The 26,283-nt window shown below is 36.3% G+C and overlaps 2 protein-coding genes across 3 annotated transcripts in view; both read left to right on the forward strand.

Annotated features, from left to right (window-relative positions):
* Positions 1 to 1,125: 1,125 nt before the first annotated feature.
* DUSP19 (dual specificity phosphatase 19) lies at positions 1,126 to 18,772 on the forward strand. Its single transcript, XM_037523672.2, has 4 exons — positions 1,126 to 1,521; positions 7,197 to 7,243; positions 12,192 to 12,344; positions 16,809 to 18,772. The coding sequence occupies exons 1-4, from the start codon at positions 1,296 to 1,298 to the stop codon at positions 17,046 to 17,048; spliced, it is 666 nt and encodes a 221-aa protein (XP_037379569.1). The 5' UTR covers positions 1,126 to 1,295; the 3' UTR covers positions 17,049 to 18,772.
* A 7,133-nt stretch (positions 18,773 to 25,905) lies between these two features.
* The window catches only part of NUP35 (nucleoporin 35), a 31,205-nt gene continuing 30,827 nt past the window's right edge, over positions 25,906 to 26,283 (forward strand). Inside the window, exon 1 of one of the 2 annotated variants that reach the window (XM_037523673.1) lies at positions 25,906 to 26,038. In XM_037523673.1, coding sequence (XP_037379570.1) covers positions 25,999 to 26,038 — 40 coding nt within the window. In that variant the 5' untranslated portion in view covers positions 25,906 to 25,998. The remainder of the gene's footprint in view (positions 26,039 to 26,283) is intronic. The other variant, XM_037523674.2, reaches the window with a different exon arrangement.

A 26,283-nucleotide genomic window follows, 5' to 3' on the forward strand; every position in this document is an offset into this window, starting at 1 on the left:
TACCTAGCACGTAGTAAATGCTCAATAGTTGGCAGTTAATTTTTGGATCAATTTACGATAAAATATGGAATGGCTTGGAGTTAGTTTTTTGTTAAGAACACTTGATTGATTAAACGGTGTGAACAGTTTCTTCCGTTCTTCATTTTTGAGTATTCTGTTGACAACTTAGGCTGATATCTCATTCTTTTCAACAGAGGTTTGGTTTATTTTAATTTTACTTCAGGAAGATTCAACAACAAAATTTTAAATAGGTGGTAATGGAGAAAAAGTTTCATTAAGTACAACGCCTGCACTTTATATATGTATTTACACATTGTGTATAAATCCATGTAAAATTACATTTCAATAGGGGTAAAGAAAATTCCTAAAAGAGTAGTAATTCCTTTCGCAAAACAAATCATCCGTTTGTAATCAGAATCATCTTTCAATGATGGATCTACTTCGTACATTTGGATGTTTACATACTCCATTTTCTGAAACTGTTTAAAGTGTATATTTACTGCATAAAGGTTTCTTCAGCAGTTTTACTGATGTTAAACATGTAGGAGGGAAGAAAATGCATGTTTTAAGCTCTTGTCGAACGAATACTGTCAATACAAAAGAAAAAAGCTTTTGTATGTTTCATTTAAATTACCTCATAAGCATATACAAGTTTTTTTTTTTTTCCTAGTAAACATTTCTCTTGGCAACAACAGCAAAAGAGAGCATGCAAGACATAGAAAGCGAGAAGTAATTTACAAGCTCCCCTTTAGGCCCTCCGGATTAGCCCATAAACAGGCGGGCAGAAAAATCTTGGCAGATTAGGAAGGTTCGCACCGGGACTCGCTGTAGTATTAAAGCAGGAGTGACCTCCCCTGCAAGCCCCCAGGTCAGCGCAGATCGTTCATGGTTTCTATTACAGGGTCACCAATCAAATACACCCAGAAAGCAGCACCCCTTTTTCCAACCATATGTTATATTTTGCCATTGCGCGTAATACAGTCAGCTCTAAACAGCAACGACATGAAAACCCTCCCCGGAGCCCTTCCAGTCTGCGAAATCACCACCAATTTTCGGCTGACCGGAAGGAAGAACAGCATCCAATCGGAGCCCGTTTCTCAAAGGCCAATCAAAGCTCTCCTTACATTGCGGCCCTGGGGAAAGCCTAGCTGGACCTTTCGGCCTCCCGGCGGGTGGCTTCTGCTATCACCTGGAGGGGGTGCATCCCAGGCGCGGTACTGGTTTCCTGAACCGGTAGAGGCGAGCAGCTTGCTGGGGGGGTTTGCCCGTATTTGTTCCCAGCCGCTTCTCATGTGATGCACTCCCTTAACCAGGAAATTAAAGCGTTCTCCCGGAATGATCTCAGGAAGCAATGCACCAGGGTGACAACACTAACTGGAAAGAAAATTGTAGAAACCTGGAAAGATGCCAGAATTCATATTGTGGAAGAAGTAGAGCCGAGCAGTGGGGGAGGTTGTGGTTATGTGCAGGACTTTAGTTTGGACTTACAGGTTGGCGTTATTAAGCCATGGTTGCTCCTGGGTGAGTATATCTCTTTGCCCCTAAATCATCGAGTCCTTTTAACTGTATTTGCGTTCGCGTTGCCCCCCTCTTCACCCTTGCCCCACCTGTGTAATAGTCTGTGCTATTAGCTATTCTACCAGAAAGTTGCAGTGGTTCCTGTTTTGGATATGGAACGTCCAGTAGCTAGCTGGAGATGTGTCTGCTCCCCTGTATCCATAAGAAACACATTCTAATAGTACATAGCATCTGGTATTTGAATTTTAGAAGAGGTTCCTTGTTTTTCAAACTTCTCCGGAGGGTAAGGCATTTTCTTGGATTATAAAGAAAGATCATCAAATTAAAAAGAATGCTTTTATTAGTGAAAACTACAAGTGACAAGGTTTAAAATATTTAGAAGTTAGGGGAAGTCTGGGGATAGGGAGCATAAGGGGGAAGGGAGCCCAGTGGACTCTGGTAGAGGATTATGGGGGTTTTGGTGGTGGTGTGGTGTGGTAACACACATCTGAAGAGGTGAGAACCAGTGCCTCTGAATCATATACGGTATTGTAAAAACAGTTACCTCAATAAGAAGTAATTTTTAAAATAACAAAAATTAGAATATATATATATAAGTTAATACTAGAAATATTCAAGTGCTTGTTGGCCTGTTCTGTGGTTACAAGCCTCTTGTGGCTACATCTGTCTTTGGCATGTTTTTGGAATGTTTAGGAGGTGTACTTTTTTTTGATAGCTATGGCCTGACAGTTTTATAATTTCTTATGTTATGGGAACTACTGATTCCTTGTAAAAAGCATAGCCCACAAGTAACAAAAGAAGCAAGGTTATAAAAGTATGCACTTGTTATCATAGTAATAATATGGTATGGTGTCTTTAAAAACTACAGTCTAAACCTCTCCACCTAAAACATTCAGTGTTGTAAATCAACATTACCTCAGTAAACACAATTTGAAAAAACAGCAATGTTTTCAAGTAGGGCTGAATTTTTTTCATTTGTGAATAGAGAAACTAAAACTTCATTGAAAAGATTAATGTTTGTCGATATTTATGCAGCCAAGCTAATTTTGAGTTAAAAAAAAAAAAAAAGCACTGAACTGGTAATCAGTAGTCAGGTGCTATAGGAAGTGCATACAGCATTTTTTAAGAACATCTGGAGAAGGGAATCATTCAAAGAGCTGCCTTGACCTCCTTAAAGCTCCTAAGAAGCACTACATGCTAATTAAGTAGGGCTTATCAGTTCCATTTTACAGATAAGAACTGGATTTAAAATGGGTTTAGTAACTTGCAAAAGGTAACACATTTGTAAATAACTAGTGTTACTTTGTAGATCTGTTACTTAGTGGGCCTTACACTCAGATAAGAGGTGGGCTTAAAGCTGTAATCTGATCATCTTCTGTTCTTCATCATTATGCAGACTGCCTTATAGAGTCCAGGAGGTCAGCCCTATTCTGCCTCTAATTTACTAGATGAGCTAGTGCAAGTCATTTGTCCTGTAAGACTGAAGGAACAGTATCTTTTTGTCTGATAGGGTTGTCCTATGATTGTTGTGAAGGATGGCAAAGCAAGTCAACTGCAGGATACATATGAGTAGTTACTGCATTATATATGAATTTTATTAAATGCTATCTTTAAACTAATTCTTTAGTTTCTGCAGCCCAGTGAAAAATCAAGTGTGTCATTTAGCTTGTCTGGAAGATTCATCTGGGACTTGTACACCATATCTAGGAAAGAAAATGAGCATGTTTTTCAATTTTTTGGTTTCTGTTGTAGTAATGGTTTGAAATAATTAAGGCAGAATTTTTTTTTAATTTTTTTTTTTTTAAGATTTATTTATTTATACAAGAACCGGGGTACAGTCAGAAGCGCGGGAGGGTGAGAGAATTCACCAGAACCAGAGCGGGGAACAGAACAGGCAGACTGATGAAGTACACTGCTGAGGGGAGCAGTGGGCGCAGCAGGAGATGTCTGCACACCATGTGAGACCCTCCCCTGGGGCCGGGGCTCGAACAGGGCGCTGCAGAGGCTGAGGGCAGCCTCACAACCCAGTGCTCAACCACTGCGCCACCAGGGAGGCCCTAATTAAGGCAGAATTTTAAACTATTATTCATCCTTTTGGAGTCTTAAGGAACTTTACTTTTTTTTTTTTTTAATCTGGACATCCAAAATGAGCTCATCAAAGTTGTGTTCTCATATTGTGTTTGGATCCCTTCCAAAGATTTGGAGAGGGACTTCTGAAAGTCTTTATATGCTCTCCTCTCTGGAATAGAAAATGGGACATTTTTATCAGACACAACTCCCTTTCTTCTAAGGGGTAGATGAAATTTTTTCTGCCTACTTACAAGTGCCTTATTCTTAAGGGACCTATGGATGCTAACATCTAAAGATCTTCCACATGAATGATGCAGGGGTTGTTTCTGATTAGACTGGGTTTCTCTCTGGACATGGTCATTGTTTCTAGGTTAATTTGAAGATCTACTTCACCTTCTCAAACTAGCATAGCTTCCACCCAGCATTAAATACAAATTAATTTTTGTTTTTGGTAGTGAATAAAGGAAATGAAGAATTGTAAAATGTAATCTGTCTTTAGTTTATAGATTCAAGCAAACTACTACATTTCAAGAATCTTATATAGGCCTTTGAACCTTCTAATGGTTGATAAAAGATCTTAGACATTATATTTTCCTAGACTATGCAAATTATATTTTTACAACAAAAATCACTAAGAATTTTCTTAAATCCAATCTGATTGATAAAAATAGGAAATACCGTTTTTTGGGGGTAGTGAAAGGTGGTACCCATTTGTTATGTTGATCCTGACAAGAAGTCTCAACTGTTAACACTTTGAAATTTCTTCTATACCAGGAGGAAAGCTTGGGACCCTTTATAATGGTTATATAAGGTTACTGAGATCTAAGAAGTGCTATATTAATATTTTGTAGACACGGATAATACATTAAATTTGTATAGCTCTTTATTTTGTAAAATTTTTACGCAACCATTATATTACCTTTGTAGTAAGTTATGCTCTTATTTCTACCCATTTATGCATATCCACTCCTACAAATTTTCTTAAATAAAACTTTTTTCTTTAGAATATCATTATTTCCTTTTTAGTAATGTAACTTTTTTTGGTTTATTGTGTAATGATGAAAATAATTTGTAAATTAAATGTGTTGACTCAGAATTTGTATATTGACATTTTCATAAAAAGTATGTCTAAACGTTAGAAACAGGATCCTGGAAATCTTACATAGCCTATTTTTTTATGATACATATGCCATGATTGCAAAACATTGAACTTATTGGAAGTCCAAACTCTAGTGACATATAACATATATTTTTCCAAAACCAATTACCTTATTTGTAACATTTCCATAATAAGTTTTGGTGAGAATAATGAATAATAATGACTTGTATCAATATAAACTATAACTGTAAATTATTATTATCAGAGCCTTTTGTTTATTTGTATTTTTAAGCATCCACTTTTTATTTTTTTAATTATCATATAGCAAAATTAACTTCCTATTTGGCTGTATGAATTTTAACACTAGTACAGTTTCAAATAGCCATTGTTAAAGTCATCAAATTCTTAAAATTGATAACTGTTTTTTGATGTCAATTAAGATAATATATAAAAGGATAATACTTTTGCAAAATCATAATACATGATTTACAGAGTTTATTCTTCTAGTGAACTAAGCTTCTGGGTCTACCCAAGTGTTTTTCTAGTAAATGTTTAATACAAGACTGCATCACAAAACCATTTAAGCTTGAAGAAAAACTGCCCTTTATATCTAGGATTTAGAGAGAATTAACTTTAACTGAATACTATCAAGTATTAGATGAAAAACACATGCCAATTACCTGAAGTCCATTTGTGCTGACTAAAATTGTTCCTCCACGCTATAGATAATTTTCTTTTCCAGAAAGGCAGAATATACAGGTGCATTTTGTTTGGTTTGAAGAATATTAAATTTATGTCAATATATTCTGGAAGTCACTTAAATGTGGTCACCAACTCTGAAGTGTAATTGACCTGTTCTATTTGGCGTGCACGCGCGTGTGTGTGTGTGTGTGTGTGTTTAATGGAAATGATCAAATAATTTATATATATATATGATAAATATGTTAATGCCAGTAGAGTGGGAAAAAAAGGAAAGAAATTCATTTAAGTCATGTATCATTGTTTTTTGCTATCTTAAATAAGCTTTAAAAACATGGCATGCATGTTTAACCACCAAATTTTGATTAGTTTATTTCAATCCACTTTTTCCCTTTGAGATAGCTAGGATTTTTAGCAAAAAAGGAATTTTTTAAAAATAAGCACTTCAGGGCCTCCCTGGTGGTACAATGGGTTGAGAACCCCGTCCAGGGAGGTGACCCACATGGCACAGCAGACCTCTCCTGCCTCACCTGCTGCTCCCCTCAGTGGTGTATTTCAGTACATCTGCCTGTTCTGTTCCCCACTCTGTCTCTGGTGAATCCTCTCACCCACCGCATCTCTGGCCTGCATCCCAGCTCTTGTATGCATAAATAAATAAATCTTAAAAAAAAAAAGTACTTCAAGTGCATAGAAAATTGTGGATAATAATAAAACAAACAGTTATGTATCCATAATCCATCATTAACAAATGTTAATACTTTAACAGGCTAGTGTTTAAATAAAATAGGTTCAATGTAGACTCAGTAAGGAGGCTGTGAACTATTTACCAACCACACTTGCTGGTCTTTTAGCTACCTAAAATCACTTAGTAGAAACTGGCTGATTTCCCAGCTAGGTAAGGTAAGAAAAACTTTTTTTGTGGAAATGAACCTAATTCAGGAAAGTAAATTACTTGAAATCTTTGAATAATAAATGTTACATTTTTTTCAATTCCATAGCTCGCTTTAGTCTTCTGTATCAACTTGCTTATTAATTAAAATCGTTTTCCAACTGTGGGAGATTTGTAAAGTCAACTTTGACAGAAAGAAACTATAAAAGGTACAACCCTGGTGGTATACAGCATGTGGGTGGAATTCTGTAGATCAGCATCGTCTGCCCTGAGCTACTGAGTTTTCCCAAACCAGTTGGCACTAAGTCATTTTATGGGTGTGTTTTTTTTTTTTATATTCTCTTATAGGTTAAAAAGGAAATAGAGGTTTATTGCAAAAAATACAAATGAGCATAAAGAAGAAATTAGCTGTTATCCCACTGTTAACATTTTCTTTTATATACTTCCTGTCCATTTTAAAGCATATACGTAAGTTTTATTTTTACAGAAATTAATAATGGTATTTTGTAGCCTGTTTTTACCACCTAATATATTGAGAATATACTTCCATGCTATAAATATTCTTTCATACTTATTGTTTCAAATTGCTATCTGTATTTCATTACATAATTGTACCATCTTTTATTTAACCCAACCCTTATTTTGGGCTTTGGGTTTTTTGCTTGTTGCATTTTTTTATTTTTGTATTACAGACAGTACTATGATGAACACCCTCTTAATTAATCTTTACAATTCTCAGGACTTTTAGTACAAACTCAAAAGTGGGATTTGATGAATATTCTCAAATTGCCTCTCAGCACGTTGGACTGAAGTTCCTCCCAAGTGTATATTTTGTGCATAACTAACAGAATTGTTGTAAAAGTTGTATTTAAAAAGGATGATTATTTTTATGTTCAGAGTGATATAAGTTATTTCTTATAGGTTCACAAGATGTTGCTCATGATCTGGATACACTAAAGAAGCACAAGGTAAAAATGAAAGCCCCTGGTCTGGCACCATGTGTTCTCATCGCTACATTTATTTAGGAAAAACTCTTGGTCCAATTTAAAGTTTAATTGGTAACATACTTGGCCATCACTGGTTGTGAACATTATTACACTTAGTTAAAATATGTTGATTTGTAATCTATCTTCTTTCAGTCTCCCTTCATGTATCCTCACGATTCTGACATTGGAAGCTGGTCTTCTTTCTTGTTTCTGAAGTTCCTCTTCCCTTCTTCCAGCTCACATACCACTTCTTCCTAATGCCATTTCCTCTCACCTCCCCTCCCACCACTGACTTCAACATTATTCAAAAAAATTTTTACATCTGCTATTTTGTTAAGCACTGTTTTAGACACATGGAATTACTCTGCTTACAAGAATGCTAGAGGTTCTTATTCACATGAAGCTTATGACTGAAGGGCAGAGCAGGGGAAAAGGCACATAAAAAGCTACATACAGTGTATTGTGTGCTGTGATGGTGTAGTGCAACATGTTATTTTAGTGTATATGAGATGGTGCCCTTAGCCCATGTTCTGTTAGATTGGGATGAGTTGGGGTGGATTGGGTATAGGAGGGTCAAAGTTTTTCTGGTCAAAGTGATATTGAAGGAAGTGCCAAGAAAATTAGAGGCAGTGTGACCCAAAATACAGGTACCAGAAAACCTTATAAAAGATGTGGGAGCATATTGTTCTTTGTAATAAGGCAGAGTGGGTGCGGATATAGGCAAAGTAGTTAAATTGGATGATAAGATGTGCAAGCTCCTATGATAGTTTCTCTTTTTTGTAAGTAAGTGAGGTAGATTTCTTAGGAGTCTGGGTATAGAAGGAACTTTTATCAAACAAGTGCTGGGAAGGTGGACTGTGTCCCATAGGCTGAATAGAAAAGGAGTGGTGGGCCATGAAATGTAAGCTGAGGAAGTAAAGCCAAGAGGCAGCTAAAATTAGAAGATAGATAATAGAAAGATCAAAGCATTGATGGTTCTTGTGAGGGTTAGTGGTACTCATTTAAAAGAACTGGAGAGATAAGAACAGTATTAGAACAGTATTAGAGCGAGAACAGTTTGGAAATTGGCCTCAAAGGAGTATGATTGAAGTGCATGAGGCAGTCAGGGAACTGATAAACTCAAATGGAAATTGATGTCACCCAGGAAAATGGAAGAACTTGAGGTAGGATTCAGCCATGTGAGACAGGTGCTCAAGGAACAGAAGGAATAATCAGTTTATATGAACCTCAGTGAGCAAGGATTTTTACTGGAGGGTATAAAAGGAGCAGTTTGGAAGAAGCAAAAGAATGCACTCATGTCACTCACCCACAAGAAAAATGGGATGCTAAGCTCCTTTTTAGGTGTAGGAGATGAAATGATCAAGCAGTAATGACCTTCCTGTTAAAATAATGATACTCTGAGATGAGAATATGTTCTTTGATGGCATCAAAATAAGGCAATGAATGAGAGGAGTGGCAAAAGTAAACATGTATCATAGTAGACCTTTTTGATGCTCTCATATTTCAACTGAGACCTTTGTACTGAATCAGCCATGCTTTAATCAGGAGAAGAGCACTTTACTCTGAGAGAATAGCAAATGTGAAGCCTCTCGGGGTAACAGGTTCAGTTATCTATTTGTCCCTCTGATACCATAATGCTTTGTTCTTCTCCCATAGCACTTAACATTTCTGTTTTGTATTAAACATGTTTTCCCCTCTTTTATTATTTAACAAACTTCTAGAGGATTAGAGACATTGTTCTACTTATCTTTGTTGCCCACAGCTCTAAGAAAAAAAATTTGATTGAATTGAGACTGAAAATTTTATGTGATAAACACTTGCAATTAATTTCTCCAAGGCAATAACTACTATCTTATTAACAAATATATGTTAACTTCTCAACTTGCTTGTGTTTAAGCTTGACTTTCCTTGTTTTGTTTTGTTTTGTTTTAAATAATTCCTGCCTGACAATAAGAGATACAGCCCTGGAACTGAATAAGGGAATGAGAATTCTGCACTTCCTTATAGAAACCCAATTTGTTCAATTTTCTAACATAAATAGAGCAAGTTTCAAAAATTCTGTTTATACTAGTTAATGAATATTTTACAGGGAAAAATGAATAGAAAGATTGATAAATTTGTTCATTGACAGATGTTTTATTATCTGTCCCCTCTTATGATATACTAGTTCAAATTCAGTTTCAGCCTGGTGATTTGAACCAATATCCTCCCATCAGTGTGCACACAATTCTGTTAGATGCCCAGGGAAAGACAAGCTAAATTATGCAGTTGAATAGCGGGTTTCTAAAAAAAACGTTAAAGATGCTTCAAAACAAATCTATTGATTTAGATGCATGGCACATTTCAAAGGGACCTCCTAGGATTTAAGTAAAGTACAGTAACTAATAGAAATGAGGATCATTTCATAAGCTTCTCTAGGAATTTCATTTTAATGTTTATATTGATTTAATAGTTACTTTATTTATGAAATACTCATTGAGTGACCGGGTGTGCCCAATAAAACACTAAGAAGATAGAAAGTAAGTGTAATGTAAAACAGTCTAAATTATCTATTGTAGCATTGTTTAAAATAGCAAATTATTGTAAACAATCCATGTGCACATCAGTAGGGTGTTGGTAAAATGAACAATAATACACCCACAGCAAAGAATACTAGATAGGTATAAAAAGAGCACCAAAAAAGCCTCTCTATATACTGATATGAAAAGATCGCTGAGGCATATTTAAGTGGACTGGGGGAGAGCATTGTCTTTGTGTAAGAAAGGGATTATATTAAATGTTTGCATAAAGATACTCTGTAAGAATATACAAAAATTACTGTTAGGTTGGGAGAATAAGGAATGGATAGAAACAGAATGAAAACAAGATTTTTAAATTTTTTTATAATGTCTTGATTTTTTGAGCCAGTTCAAAATTAAATGTTACTAAAATGGAAATAACCCCTAAATATGAGGATTAAGTGCATAATAACTTGTATGCCTATTGCCTACTAAGTGCTCTATAAAGAGACTGTTCTTATTATCCCTACTATGTAGGGAATTCCAAGGGCATTCATCAGTAGGACCTCTGTAACTGCATTTTGGAAGTATGCTTGACAACTAGCTGGATTTTAGCTTAAATTCCCCATCACCACCACCTGTGACTTAGTATGAATTTATTCAGTCATGACACATTCACTTTGCATTTCCAAGCAGCTAAACAACCAGGCATTGAGTAGTTTCATAATCCACAATATTTGTAAAGCAAAACATGTTTTCCCAAGATTATAATTTGGTCTTTTCCATAATTCTGTGATACATAGAGGAAGGGAAGGAAAATATATATTTTCCTGTAAGTGATCAGACCTGATTCCTGGTCTTTTGGGAATGTAGAATATAATTGTAAAGCTAAATTAAGCAGTATTATAAAATAGTATATAATTAAGGGCATAATCATATAATCCTGGCTAAGCATATACTGGGAGTGAGTCACTTGTCATAGATAAGACTTAACTGGAGAAAGCAAGATATTTCAGACTTCATCTTCTAAAAGTTGTCTTTCCATCTTTCTATCTTTTGCCATCTAAACAGTCTCTTCTAACTAGACATTTCAGTTTTTCTCTTTCTTCTCTAAGACAGTTAGGTTAGAAAGCGGCCTGATAGTAAATGACTCTCTTCATGAGGCCTAGCTTCCTCAGTATGTTAACACTCTTTTGGTTTCAAACCACAGAAACCGGAGCAAGGAAAGAGAATGTGTGTAATGATATAGTGGGGATCTCCAGAACCCAAGAACAGAGGCTATACCAGAATGGAAGACCATCTGACACAGCCCCTTTCTCCCTCTGGCATCACAGCCCCTCTCTGCATACCTATTCTATTCTTTGCACTTGGTGGTAGAAGCAGTTTATAAAAAAAATGGCTGTCTTGAAGCACTCAAGTTTGTGAATCATTCTGGCTGTCTTTATCATCTACTTTTAAAAGTTCTAAAGGTAATCTGATTAACGTAACTTCAGTCAGGCATCTACACAAACACAGTCAGTTGTTCTGTGGGGAGGTATGCCGGAGCCATACCTGTGAGGGTGGTGGGAGCAAGAGAGGCAGAGCTGGGCTAGACAAATACTTTAAAATATCTATGAAATACATGGAAATACTGAGACAAGTCCCAAGCTAAGAATAAGAGAATTAGAATAGTGAGAGGCATTGTTATGACAAGAAACAGTGACTCATTTGTCTGATCCCTTTAGCCTTTGGATCCTCTTAGTGGACTTTGTACATGGCTTCTTCCACATGCTTGGTGCACTGTCAAAAGGGGTTCGATTGCACAATGCTTGAATGCTTAAGTGGATCACATGAAAGAAAATCTTCTGTGACCATCCCCGCTTTCAACCAGACTAATCCATCAGAATGTCTGGATGTGAGGTCTGGTGACAATGATATTTTTAAAAAGCCCCGCAGGTGATTCTAATGTATAGTCATACTTGAGAATCATTGTATTAATAAAGAATATGAAGGAAAAGAGGGAAATAATCATTGAAAGGGAAGTTATATGCAACTGGTGCACTCTTCTACTTGAATTTTTATATGGACAGTCTCTGATTATTTGAACAGATGATTTAAGCACTTTCTGTGTTAAGTGCACTGGTCAAAATGCTTACTTACAGTGGTGGGTAAACTGAACATGGTCCTTACCCTTACAGTTTCTATTATATGAGGGACCCAGTTTCTAAGTGGTAAGTCTATAATAGGACCGGTATAATAGTACTATAGTATAAGGTACTATGAAAGCACTTCTGATGAGGGATGATATAGTCAGAAAAGGGTTCATAGCGGAAGTATCATTCAAGTGACTAAGTACTTAAATTTTTTATTATTCTTGTTATAGATCTCCAAATACCAGACTTATTAATAATTCATGGGAATTTTTAAAAAATCATCTTTTTTTTTTCTTTAAGGTGACTCATGTTCTCAATGTTGCATGTGGAGTTGAAAATGCTTTCGTCAGTGACTTTCTATATAAGAACATTTCTATACTGGATCTGCCTGAGACCAATATCCTGTCTTATTTTCCAGAATGTTTTGAATTTATTGAACAAGCAAGATTGAAGGTAAGTTTTGTTTTGATTCACAGGGCAACAAAAGCAGAAATTTAAAACTATGGAGCCATCACCCAGTCTTTATTCTTTTTGTGACAAATATCTCAAGAACCATTATGAGATCTTCTCTTCAACAGTATTTTATTATTCGTACAATAATTTAGTTCACCATTTTCTCTTTTCTCAATGAGATTTTTACTTTTAATACTAAGTTAGTTTCTCCTATGCCAATCTGAGAAAAGTTAGAAGATAAAATTCACCACTTGCTTAATTTTCCTATGTATATACATAGCTTTTCTTTGATGATTTAAAACCATCTGTCCTCTAACCAGTTTGCAAGATAATAAAGTGGGTTATGGAATAGAGACTGCTCTAGGCCTGCTAATGTATTTATAAAGATTAACATGCATTCATTTTCATGACTTAGTGAGGGATTGTGAATCTATGTATTTTTAGCACTAGAATTTTAGGAAATTATGAGGACAAAACATATATTGCATACTGAAATTGTATGAAAATGCTGATCAGGAACTGTCTTTGGTTTTCTGATTTTAGAGGACCTGCAGACAATATAATACTTCAATCTTGGTATTGGAGCCAAGACAACACTTTCAGGCAGGGCTTCTGGGTTGACTATTACTGAAAATTATACTTTGAAATGACATTTTCAGTCATTGTGTGATTTTTACAAAATGTATGTGAGATAACTAGACAGGAATGTACAAAACCCTCACAGAGAGAAGTTAACTCTCCCTGGAGCACCTAACAATTCAAAACTGTTAAGATTAGAATCCAAATTAAATTCTATCTAATGATCATATTCACTCCTCCCCTTTTTCTCTTCCTTCTTTCTTTCATTTAGTAATATTTATTGAGTGACTGTGTGCCCAGCACTGTCCTAAGCGCCATTCTCTAGATTACCTGGGAAATATAAAACTCTCCTACCATTCAACTTGATTTAATAGCAGAACTTAGATAAAAGAAGAGAAAGGTTTTCTACTTCAGAGCCTGATATTGGCTACTCTGTTCTTTCGTGAAAAATTTCTCAGGCTCTAGATTGCAACATTCCAATGTGGTATTTAAATAGCGTTAAAAATAAAAATGATAATGTTTCTGTATTAGCTGCTCCTCTAAGGAGATACAGAATATGCCTTAGATGGTAAAGGGAAGATGTTGACATAGTCCATATGCATGTAATAGTACATGTGCCATGTAAAAAGTGGAAAGGATAATAATAGTTAATTAAAATGCCATCTCACTTGGATTAAAAAAAAAAAAAAAAGAGCCTGAGACAAAGATTCATTTGAAAGGTAGTCCTGAAGCAGTGAAAGTGAGAAGGAAGGCAGTGATTCCCAGTAGGATGAGAAGCAATACAAGGTGATCCATTTACCCTGCTGAGCACAACTTCACAGTTAGCTGACAATGACAAAGGCTCACTTGCTCTACCACTTAAAACATCTGGGGCAGAGAGTATAGATGCTGGGAAGGAGGAAGGAGAAATTGCATGTCTAGCTTTCTATCACCTCTTACTTTCCACTGGTCAAAGTTTACCCCATTGTAGATAACTGATCCCACAATTCCATGTTGTAACACTCTACCCCTTCAGCAGCCACCTTAAAGCTAAACATAATGCCCTGTGCTGTGATATTTTCCATTCAAATTCAGAACCACCAAGAGAATCAAGAATTCAGGGTATATCTGTCTATGCAGAGGCTGCCATGGGGGGAGAGCCAGACCATCTTAGGCAAACAAAATTCAATAGGTTTAAGGGGAGCGGTTGGCCACAGAGGTAGCAGCTGAGATGGAGCAAACTGAGGCTGCATAAGATAAAGGCACCAAGACAATCTGAAGAGGTGTATAAAATGTTTCTGATATAAGATGTATTCAAATTTCATAATATGTCCTAATTTCCCAAGCTTTATGTTTCATATTGGGATCCTAGTCTCATCCAATATTTCCTTACTCTGAATACTTTCTTGTTTAGAGCAATACATACTTAGTTTTAGCAATAGAATTCTTGAATTTTCTTCATTTCTTCTAGAAGAGGTCTTTTCCTAACTTAGTGTCTATTGTGTATGCAACTATTGTTAAATCTAATTACTCAATGAATTTCATATTTCAAAACCAGCTTTCTAGGCCCCCATTTATTGTTTTTATCTTTTTATATATAATTGCCAAATGGAATTTCTTCCATTTTCCAATATCCTTCTTCATTTCTCTCTGTACTTACAAAATTCTGTTTGGTTTCTGTCCTTTCCCCATTCCTCATCATCATTTGTTAGGTTTCTGCCTAAAGTGCCGTAAATACAGTAAAGTTTTTGCTGTATTGTCTCAAGACTTCTTTTTGGACCTAGATTTACTTTGCCTCAATTTTCCTGTTTATTAGTATGAAAATGTGTATATGATATACCTTATTTTTTATAAGATGTAATTTTTAAAAGCATTATCTAAGCATTCCATGTTATCTATAGAAAAGATATCTATAAAAGTGAAAACCAACCTGGGGCCACCCTGGTGCGCAAGGGGTTAAGATGCAGTACTATGAAGCTATCTGCAGCCACAGCAGCATGAGTTTGATCCCCGACCAGGAAAGTGACCCGCATGGCGCAGTAGACCTCTCCTGTCTCCCCCACTGCTCCCCTCAGCAGTGTATTTCAGTGAATCAGCCTATCCTGTTCCCCACTCTGTCTCTAGTGAATCCTCTCACCCCCCCACACCTCTGGCCTGTATCTCAGTTCTCGTATGCATAAATAAATAAATATTAAAAAAAAAATAAAAACCAAACTATTTGCATCAGTTGGCATTTTGATTTTATTTAAAAGACCCCAATGTGGTCTCAAATTAATCTGTCAACAAATACTAATTATTTATTCTGAGAAGATGTGACAGGTATACTGTCCTCAAGGAGCTTGTAGTCTAGTTGAATAACACATGAATATAACAACATGGGAACAAAACAAACTATATAAAATGGAAAAGTAATATTTATTCTCTGCCCTTAACAAAATGGTGATTTGAATTTTTGACAGAACACTTTCTCAGAATTAAAGAATAAAACTAATTTATTTACTTGGTAAACTCTTGTGGAATACCTACTATGTGCCAAGAATTGTATGAAGTACTATGCATGCAAAGATGACAAAGATATTTCTCCTGTCCTTGTCTGACTCAGAGAGAGGTAGGCGTCTTAGAACAGAAGCCTGAGATAACTGGATCAAGAGGAGGAGCAAAGAGCTTGCAGCAAAGATCAGCAAGTTCCAAAGAAAAATTGCTTTGCAAATTAATTGTCACTATTGTTCTAGCAAGTGAATATAAAGCCAGTAATTCTCCTGGAAATACTTTCAAGGACAATGTGATACCCAGTGAATAATAAAAACATAAATAGGTAAATTCAAGATTGCAAAAAGCAGAAAAGTGACTGTTTTGTAAAGAATTTGAGAAAGAAGAACATACTAACATTATTAAACACTAGCTGAAACTGGATGTATAATACTGAACATAAAGCTATTTTCATTTTCAGAGGCTATTTCAAAAGCTATTTCAAAGCTATTTTCATTTCAAAGACATGGATCATAGATAGATATGATTAGAATGCAGTCAAGAAATAGTAAAAATGACATTGAAGGGTATCTCTTATTCAGCTTATAATTTCACGTTTCTTTGGAATAACAAGTTTGTTTTAAGCAGTTTCAGTAGCTATTATAATTTTAGAATATCTTAAGTCTCACAAAATAGGCTATTATATAAAGTTTAAAAAGTTCTATATATGTAGAGTATATATCTGTGTTTGTATAGAAACAGCCAACCTGGGTCAGCACTGTTCCATCAGCTCTATCACGGTCATTATTAATGCAATATTGCCCCCATCAGCACTGGCCTTGCACTGTGTCCCTTTTCACTTCTAAGATATCATCTGCAAGTTACCTGAAACGTTTTTATTTCTTGACCTCATGCTGGTATCTAATTACCCTTTCCACTTAAATGTTGTCTAGACCTAATTGTGTCCTCATTTACTACCTCATAAGTTGAAGTATTTAAGTTACTTCCCTCCAGGATAAAGTAGATCCAAGGGTAGAATATTTTTTTCCTTGCTGATCATTGTATACATAGATTTTAAAGCAGTAGCCTTAGTTTCATTTTTGGGAGCATTGTGTATTTGGAGTGTCTCTGGCTTTCTATTGAGTTTACCATTATGGTTTTACTTATATTTCTACGATCCTTGCAATTTTTCCGCTTATTTATGAACATGTGGCTACTAAGTTACTAAATTATTATGTATACTTTACTGGATTACTTCAGTTTAATAATAGACAGCGTTTTAGAATTTCAAATAAACCTTCAAAGCAGATTATTTTGATAATTGAATAAATTGATAAATGAATATTTTTATTTTATAAGTTTAACTAGTATAAGATGTGCAATCAATTTAACAATCCTTACGTGAGTAATGAAGATTTTTGTTTGACATTTTTGCAGAATGGAGTGGTTCTTGTTCATTGTAATGCAGGAGTTTCCAGGGCTGCTGCCATTGTAATAGGCTTCTTGATGAATTCAGAAGAAATCTCATTTACCAGTGCTTTTTCTTTGGTGAAAAATGCAAGGCCTTCTATATGTCCAAATGCTGGTTTCATGGAACAACTTCGTACATATCAAGGTGGCAAAGAAAGCAATACATGTGACAAAAGGCAGGTATTTGAGGGGCACAGCAGTTCATGAGTTACATTCTAGCAGATGGTAGAAAGCTGTAATTTCTAAATTGGCATCTACAGGCACCTTTCCCTTTCTTTAGAGAGTAGACTAGTAGGAATGTCCTTTTCTCTTGCCTTTTTCAAGTGGAAATGGAAGTCATTTGTCCTTAGCTAGTGTATAAATAGATTTTAAAATTATGTTTTCTTTGTTAATGTAATGTGTGATTAAATACTTCTTTGATTTGCCAATAGAAAAATAACAGTGTATTATCAGTAATTGATTTCTGTAGAAGAAAATGTTTTAAATTTAAAATCTATATTCGGGCATGGAAAGATTAAATTAGTTCATAATGACTTATGGTATTTTTCTATTCTGGTAACTGTTGAAAATGGAAATACTACTAGACCTAATATTTCAGAGGGAGGTAATGTCTTTGTAAAGAATTTAAGACTGAAATCTAAAACCTTAAACCTCCCAAAAGAGGTAACCAAAATCTGAAGGTTTACATAATATTTATATAGTGGTTACAATATTCACAGAATTTTTATGTCCATTTCTGAAAATATATCCACTTTTCATTTTGATTTTTTAATTTAATTCTATTGCTTGTATGTGTTTTTTATTAAAAAAATTTCTGCATAGATGTTCTGTCTGACATTATTGTGTGCTTGTGGTTCTTTGTCAGGTGGTATAGTCTCTAACATTGTACACTTTTAATACTGCCCCCTAACATTCTATTTTTGGGTCCCATGTCATAATTTTTTGGTCACCTTGGATCTGTTGGAAAATGTTTTATGCTGAAAGATCATTTTTAGATGTGATTTGTTCAGTGATCTGTTTTCTAATTTGGTATTCTACCAGAGGTCATATTTTAAAGGAAAAGTTTATGGTTTTGTAGGAAATTTTCAATATTGTTAGGATAATTAAAATCATTGCAATTTTATCTCTGACCATCTCCAAATGATGTGGTTTTTTTTTTTCTGTTTTGCCTCCATGTTGGCAATACTGAACTCTCTACAAAATGTGTGTGTGTATAAATTCGCTTAAAGATATTTTTTGAGTTATCCAGGATAAAACATACTTAAAATTAATTACAGTAATTAAAATAGAGCTTTAACTAAACTTTGAAGTAGTCTTTCATGATTGAGAAAATATTATTGCCATCTAGATTTCATTAAAATCCCGAACGCTTCCTAAATACACGTTATAGAGAACTAACATATTCCTATACAAAGTTAGAAAGTGCATATTAAGTATATCTGTGCATTTGCGAAAGCAGGTTTTCTTATGTTGTCATGAGCAAAAATGTAGAAGTGACAAATGCAAATTATCTTTCAGAATTATTATAGCCTGACAAGATGCCATCACAGGCAAAGCTATGAACTTCGCTTCCATTGAGAAGCAGCATAAATATGATCAGCCTACTGCTTGCAGTTGATCAAGGCAGACAGAATACCCTTGGATATGAGACTGATATATAATGTTGTCTTTATGGTCAGTGTTGCTAAGGGTTTGCCTGGTCAACCTTCTATTCACTTGAAATTATTTATTTAAATACATATTCTTTTTCTAGGTGTTATTTAGTTTTCAGCCATTTAGTGTTGTGACATAAAGTATTAAATAGAATTTATTCATCATGGATAGTATATTATTTACAACTCTGTAGTTTGTATGCTTAATTGCCACCTGTAGGGATCTGGTTATGGTACAAGCTCTATAGAAATGCATTAAACATCAATTTTGTTTTATCTTAAATGATAGTAGTTTGCTGTGTCTTAAATAGATTAATGAATGAAATTTAATTCAGTCTTTTAAATTAGAGGAACTATGTAAGGTAATGGTGGGTCGTGTATATATAGTATGTTTATTGCGCTTTTCAAGGATGTATCACTCTGTTACACCTAGTTTTTTTTTTTTAAAACTTTATCATTATTCTCAATCTATAATAATTATAAATATGTAATTATAAATTAATAATTTGTATACAAAAATATGGGTTTTATTTTGGGGGGAGGATACTTATTTCAAAAGAATTTTTGCTTCTAATTGTATGTAGATCTCTCCACTATTTTTTAAACAGAGGAAGAAATAAAAAATATCATTTGTTTTTAAACATTACAAAGGATAGAACATTCTTAGCAACCTGTAAAAGATGAGCAGAACAAAGGTAATGAAACATAGGATAAAAGTATTTGTTTGAAGTTAATATTTTTTAAATGTTTGACTAATTTTGTGTTTTAATATGGTTCTGTGATTAAATATAATGATATATAATTAATTTGAATTGAAAACCCAAGTAGTACTTAGATTTTTAGAAAACCAAAGAAATATCTTTCTTAGATTCTGTTTGGGCAAAATTTAAACCACTATACTAAAAATTTTGAGAATTTCAGCATAAATGAGTATAGTATTTAAAACTGTTATTACAAAATTTTTACTTTTGCTTCCTTCTTTTCTATTGAAACTTGATTGAAATGCATGAATATAACACTTGGAAAAATTTTTTGCATGTGATTTGAGAAATGTACTTTGATTCTGACAGATAATTTCAGTGGTGGTGGGGAAACCTGAACTGATCAATGTAATTATTAGTAACTCAGAGTTCAAATGTATTTAGAAAGTATCTCTCAAAGGTAACTTCTCTAGATATTCTTGAATATAGTGTATAACTCAGAGTATTGCCTTATAACCTCACCCAATGAGTTAGCTCAATTTACTATTATCTTTATAGCAAAACCACAATACATTTAAAAATAACAGAAATGTAGCACAATGAATTATCTGGTTGTGCCAGCTTACTCTAGTTGATTGTTTCCCCAAAGGAAACTGAACGTATTTAGTCACCCTTTAGTTGTTTAATTAAAGCCGTATGATTTTAAAATTTTATATTCTTGCAATACATTTGCAATTAACAAATCTATGGTTTATTTCCATTGATATATTTTTTTTAATAAATTTTATTTTTATATTCCCCATACAATTGCAATCCTCTTATTTTGACCCCCATCCCTCCCCTCCCCACCCCTACCCCCATAGAGTGTCTCTGGTTCATAGTTTTTTGTTGATTTTGATTTTCACTTTCTTATAGTTATTCATTTTCCTGGTCCCTTATTTAAGTTTTCTAGATTCCTGCTATGAGTGAGGCCATCCGGTATTTTTCTTTTTCTTTCTGGCTTATTTCGCTGAGCATGATCCCTTCCAGTGCCATCCATGTTGCTGCAAATTGCATGTGTTTATCTTTTTTGAATGCTGCGTAATATTCCATGGTGTATATGTACCACATCTTCTTGATCCAGTCATCTGTTTTTGGGCATTTGGGTTGTTTCCTAAGCTTAGCTATTGTAAACAGTGCTGCTATAAACATAGGGGTGCAGGTGTTCTTTGGAATTGATGTTTCTGTGTCCTTTGGGTAAATACCTCGGAGTGGAATTGTTAGTAGGTCCAGAAATCTCCACACAGCTCTCCATAGTGTTTGGACCAGTTTGCACTCCCATCTATTGATATATTTTAAAAATAACTTACAAGCTAAACTTTTCTAATTCAAAATAGCTTTGACTTACTTATCTTGTATGCATAATAATGTCCCTTTTCTCAGCATTGATATACTTTGACACAAGTAATAAATTTACTATTTCCCCATTAATATATTTGCAATTATTTGTTTTGAAAGACTTAACACTTATTTACTGTCAAATAAATCTGTGGATATGACACAAAATTATATGTTTTGGAATATAAATTAGTCTAAGGCCTATGGAGATTTGTTGCTTTATCTCAAGGAGTGAAAATCTAAAGATCATATAATTGGCATAAGGGTGGTTAAATTGGCAATGAAAATTCGTTAGAACTTCCTGGTACTTTAAATCAAGAGAAGATGCTGAATTATTCTCAGGTTAAACTATTGAATATTCTAACCATTAAAACACTGAAATGATTTGGACATACTCTGACATACACCCTTAATGTTCACACGTCATTGTTTCTCTGATCTACTCATTGCCAACTTTGACTCACTGTGATTTGTTTCAACCACACTGATCTGCCTATTCCATGAAATACAAAATCATACTCCACTTCATCACTTACTGTTCTTCTACTTAGAACATTTTCCCCTGAGAAACATCAGATATTTGCTCAAATGTTTTCTTCTTAGTAGAGCCTGGGCTGGTCATCTAATTTAAAATTGTCCCCATTCCCTCCCTGGTGGCGCAAGGGGTTAAGACACAGCCTGAGAAGCTGTCCACAGCCTCTGCAGCGCGAGTTCAATTCCTGGCCAGACAGGGAGCAACCCACATAGCACAGCAGACCTCTCTAAATACATCTGAAACCATGTCTGATGGTGCATGAAGGTAGTTTGCACATTCTAATAATTTGGAATGACAGGCCTAAAACAGACCTATATAGCATCTTAAGCGGTAGCAAATATGAATGCCCTTTTCTTAATTTTAAGTCTTCTACCAAGATTACTTATATATTTATTTTTGTAAAGATTTATTTATATATGCATACAAGAAGAACTGGAGTACAGGCCAGAGGTGCAGGGGGTGAGAGGATTCACCAGAGACAGAGTAGGGAGCAGAACAGGCACTTCTACTGAAATGCACTGGTGAGGGGAGAAGTGGACAAGGCAAGACAGGAGAGGTCTGTTGCACCGGTGTGGGCCAGCCAGTGATCGAACTCATGCTGCAGTGGCTGGTGAGATTATTTAGAAATTAAAAAGATGATCAAATAACCAGCAAGAGTATTCAGTAGATGGTATTTTGCTTTCACTCAAGATATGAAAAAACAATGGCTTGTCTGCCAATTACCAATTATTGTCTCTCAATTCCAAATCCACTCTTCTGCAAAAGGGGAGATAAACCATTGACCTATGTTTCCTTTGATGACTGGTATAATGACGAGCTTGGTTAGTAGAATGATGAGCTTGTTTCCCATGATGTTGGGAATCTTTCAAAAGAAAGGGCTTTTCTCTCTGGTTCTGGTGTGCCCTATAGACAGCTTTCTGCAGTACAGATGGCTTCCCGGGGGCAAGACTTCCGTAGTGCACATAGCTTCTCTATGCCTGGTCCTGTATTGCCATGGTTTCTGTGGCACCCAGCAGCCAGCAACTTTCCCTGGGAGTGATTTTATAGCAGAGTGCCTATGGTATTGACTGGTATTCTAGTGGGAAGATTACCAGCAAGTGCACTATCACAGAGTTATCTCTGTCATCCCGTGAGTCATGGCTTCATTCTGTGACAAAACCCAGTTTCAACCCTTGAACTCTCATTGCCAGGAGTAATGGCTGTTGTTTATATCAACTATTCCTATATTGTTTAGCATTCTCTTACCTTCTTTTTTTCCTAGCCAGTCCCTCACTACTACAATCCTATGATAGTTAATAAATCTTAATATTATACTTTCCCTCCTCAAATTACTGTGTGGTTTATCTTTCCTAACTAGACCCAAACTGATCAAGCCTGTAATTTCTAGTCAATTATTTTAGTAATTGTCCTTGAGGAGTATTTCTAGCAGCAGGTCAAGCTATATTAACAATCATGCAGATTATAATACAAATTTAAGTGGCAATTAATGTAGAAATAATTTTTGAGAGTCTAATAGAGTCAGTATAAATACTGCTCAAAACAAAACATATACACGATGATCCGATTTTGTTAATGACTACAGAGTGCTGTATCTGTCAAAGTTAAAAACCATACAAGTAGTGCAATTTGCTTTTGCTCTTAGGTTTTTTTTTTTTTTAAAAATTATTTATTTTATTTATACAAGTACTGGGTACAGTCAGAAGCACAGGAGGGTGAAAGGATTCACCAGAGCAGGGAACAGAACATGCAGACTGACGAAATACACTGCTGAGGGGAGCAGTGAGTGCAGCAGGAGAGGTCTGCATGCCATGTGGGACCCTCACCCGAAGCTGGGGATCTAACTGGCACTGCAGAGGCTGCAGGCAGCTTCGCAGCCCAGCGCTTAACCACTGTGCCACCAGCGGAGGCCTTGCTCTTAGGTTTTTTACCCACTCTTTCCATTTGTACGTCATTCCAACAGGAGAGGAAATTTGTTCCATTGCTTGTACTCTCTAGCTCCCACACCTTCCTTTCCACAGTTCATTTCTTTTACTAAATTTGTAAACTTAATAAATAATGGCTGTAATTACTGCTAATTGAGCTTCATGAACTGTAAGGAGTAAATGAAAACAGAATATGTCTGACCGCTAGGGATTTATTCTTACATAGCTTTTATAGCAGCAAATGTATTCTTTCCTGAAATAAGAGCCTGAGTTCTGAAGTTAAATTGTTTTAATTTAAATTTCTACTCTGTTGCTGACTTTGGCATGTTAACTTCTCTAAACCTCTTCATCAGTTTTTTAAAAGATTAATTGAGTCTTTTAGTGCAGTGCCTAGTGCATAGTTCTCAATAAGTATTAGTTACTATTATTGTAGTAGTAAAAGTACAGCAGTTACTAAGTTTGGATCAAGCTGGTAGCCTCATCTGATAAACCCTATCCCTTAGAAACCACTGAAAAGATACCTAATGCCTATATAAATCGTCAAGAGCATAGAAAAGCAAGAAAACAATGTCACCAATAAATTTTGAACAAATTCTGAAAGATAGCATGTGAGATTAGGGATAAAAGGAGTCACAATTTAAATTCGGTATACTTAGGACTACTCTGGAAGTAGAATCATTCCAAGATTAAACTCAGACTATGGATTGATATTGTCTGGAGCAGTGTGGGAGGTAAGGCTGTGTATGAGGCATAAGGAGGTGATGAGATGGGCATTTGGCCGGCATTTATCTGGTGTTGAAGAACTAGAGCAGGAGAGCCCTTAAGTTACCCGTTAAAACAGGCATGTAGGTGCTTTGATTAGTGATGCAGACAGCAACTGAGAAATAAGGAGTATTCCTCCCACTCCCACCATTGAAAAGACAAGCTCTCAATTGCCCTTAAAGGCAATTAGGATCATCTATTTGTGTGGTTTTCATGCAACAATAACCAATTAGATCTCAGGCAAAGTGGAATACAGAATAGATTTATGTATATGTCTGTCTAAGTGTATGGGAGTGTGACTTACATTGTTCTCAGCACTGATGATTGTAAAAGAAAACTCAGTTTTATTCTTTTCAGAAGCCTTATCACATACTTGCAGTCTCATATTGTACTTGTGATTAACTGTCACTCCTGTTCTTCTCATTTAATGCTGGAATTATTCTTGCCATTTAATGCTGGGATTAAATTACAAATTTAAATTACAATCAAATTCCAAAATTCTTGCTGGATTTGGGATTTCAGGAACTCTCAGAGGAAACAGGGAGGGAGGCTAAGTGTATTTTAAAGATGAGTTTGGTATGTATCAGGGAGCATCCTAGAATTCATACATGTATCACATTGTTAGGGGGAAAGGATGTCCTGAGCTAATCCCATACAGGTTTTGTGGACTCCACCCCCACTCCAGACTAAAGCCATCAGGACATTGGGAAAGACAAATCCCATCTCCACCAAAGGGAGGGTGGCTGGGACCTGAGGGTGGAGTTAAGCAGCCAGGTTGGGTATAAAAACCAAGCACGTGGGCCTTGGGGGGGCTCGCTATCACTCGCCTCCCTGTTTCACGGCTCCTGGCTTGTGGCCAGCTCTGAGGGTGCCATTTTGGGATTCCTGATCGGCGAATCGGGTAGGACTCATTTAAAACTTTGTCTCCCACTTTTCTCCCTGAGCTGTACATTTCCTCATTTCCCCTTCCCTTGTAAATAAACCTTTTATTAACCTTTCGCGTGTGCCTGCAGTAGAGCATTGATAAGTCCTTACCCACAGTCAGACACCCCGTTTTCTATTGGGGTTGCTCTACAACAACATCACGTTTATAAACTTAGTAAGTGAGCAAAGCTAAACAACCGCTCTTACACACGTAGGGGGGAGAACATTGGGGTGAGATGGAGGTGCAGGGGTGAAAGAATTCACCAGAAACAATGGACAACAGAAAAGGCAGCTTTATTGAGATATCTGCAAGAGAGCAGGCGGTGAGATGGGTAAGGTCTGTGCACCAAGAAGGGCTTAAGGCTTGCTTTTACAACCTGTTTTCTGCCGGGATGTGTGACATCGGGCATTTACCTTAAACACAATGTGTCTTGGCCCTGCTTCCCAGGTCATGGTCAAGAATGAGCAGTCTTATGGTCAGTTTCCCACAGTAACCTTATGGATTCCTTTTATCTTCTCAAACCTCCCCAACTTGCCTGCTGGGCAAAGAATGGGGGCTTTGTTTTTAACCTTAGTAATGATACCCCAATATAAAGAATATGTGTGTTGCCAATATTTGAGTATGCTCTAAAGAAAAGCAGCAAGGTGGAGGAAGAAGACAGCGATGGAGCACATAGAGGAGAGGAGCACATAGGGTTATGCAGTGTCATGGGCTCATGGTTTTTATTATTAGACTCCAATATTTAATACCTTTCGTAGGTATTGATATGTAATAAAACAGCAAGTATGAGTTATGCTTTCAGGTAAAATTGTGCACATGAGACAAAATTTAAAAAAATGGTATAGGGAACGTAGAAAATGAGAATGGGGGCTTTAAGCACTTTCAGAGCTGCACCAACAGCTTCAGACTAACTTCCACGTGTTCCTTGGAAAAGCTGCTAGGGAAAGTAACGCTAATTATGAAACGAGTAAAAGCCCTTGTGCGTCTACGAAACTCGAGCATCAACAAATTAGGAGGCTCGTAGGCCAAGCAAAAGCGTTCCCCGAACGATAGTTTTCACGAAAACCGCTTCACCTTCCCTGCGAAACCTTTCTGGGAGATGCTGAGTCTTCGCGGCTACATTTGCCCGAATCAAAAATGACGGCGCTGACGCCACAACATAAGTATAGCGCATGCCCGGAAGTTACGCAAGCCCATAAGTTAGCGCGCCCCTACCCGTGGGGAGAGTTTCCGCCATTTTTGAAAATTGGGAAGGTCTGGGGCTAAGTGTAGTGGCCGCCGCGATGGCAGCCTTTGCCGTGGAACCCCAGGCGCCCACGTTAGGTGAGTGAAACGCTGCTTTCCCCGCTGGCCCTGCGATCCCCGCCGTGGGTTTGGAAGCGGACGGTGCTGGCAAACAGTAGTCACCAGGCTCTCTTTGTGCTGGCTTTGGTCACGGAGGGGTCCCCTCTGGGTCGCCCCCGGGTCGCCCCCAAGTTCCAAGTCGGCTTCCTGCTCGGGGCGTCGCCGCCCGGCTAAGGTCTAGGAGGCTCCTGAAAGCTGTGGGCCCCGTGGAGGGGTGGGAAACG

The sequence above is a fragment of the Talpa occidentalis genome, unplaced genomic scaffold, assembly GCF_014898055.3.
Source record: "Talpa occidentalis isolate TD23 unplaced genomic scaffold, MPIMG_talOcc4v2.1 talOcc4.3, whole genome shotgun sequence".
Taxonomy (NCBI): Eukaryota; Metazoa; Chordata; class Mammalia; order Eulipotyphla; family Talpidae; genus Talpa; species Talpa occidentalis.

Bases quoted from the DNA above. Each gene is read 5' to 3' on its own strand.
- DUSP19 (XM_037523672.2), top strand. From the start codon at position 1,296: ATGCACTCCCTTAACCAGGAAATTAAAGCGTTCTCCCGGAATGATCTC. The intron at 1,522-7,196 runs GTGAGTATATCT...TATTTCTTATAG, and splicing joins TAAGCCATGGTTGCTCCTGG to GTTCACAAGATGTTGCTCAT. The intron at 7,244-12,191 runs GTAAAAATGAAA...TTTTTCTTTAAG, and splicing joins ATACACTAAAGAAGCACAAG to GTGACTCATGTTCTCAATGT.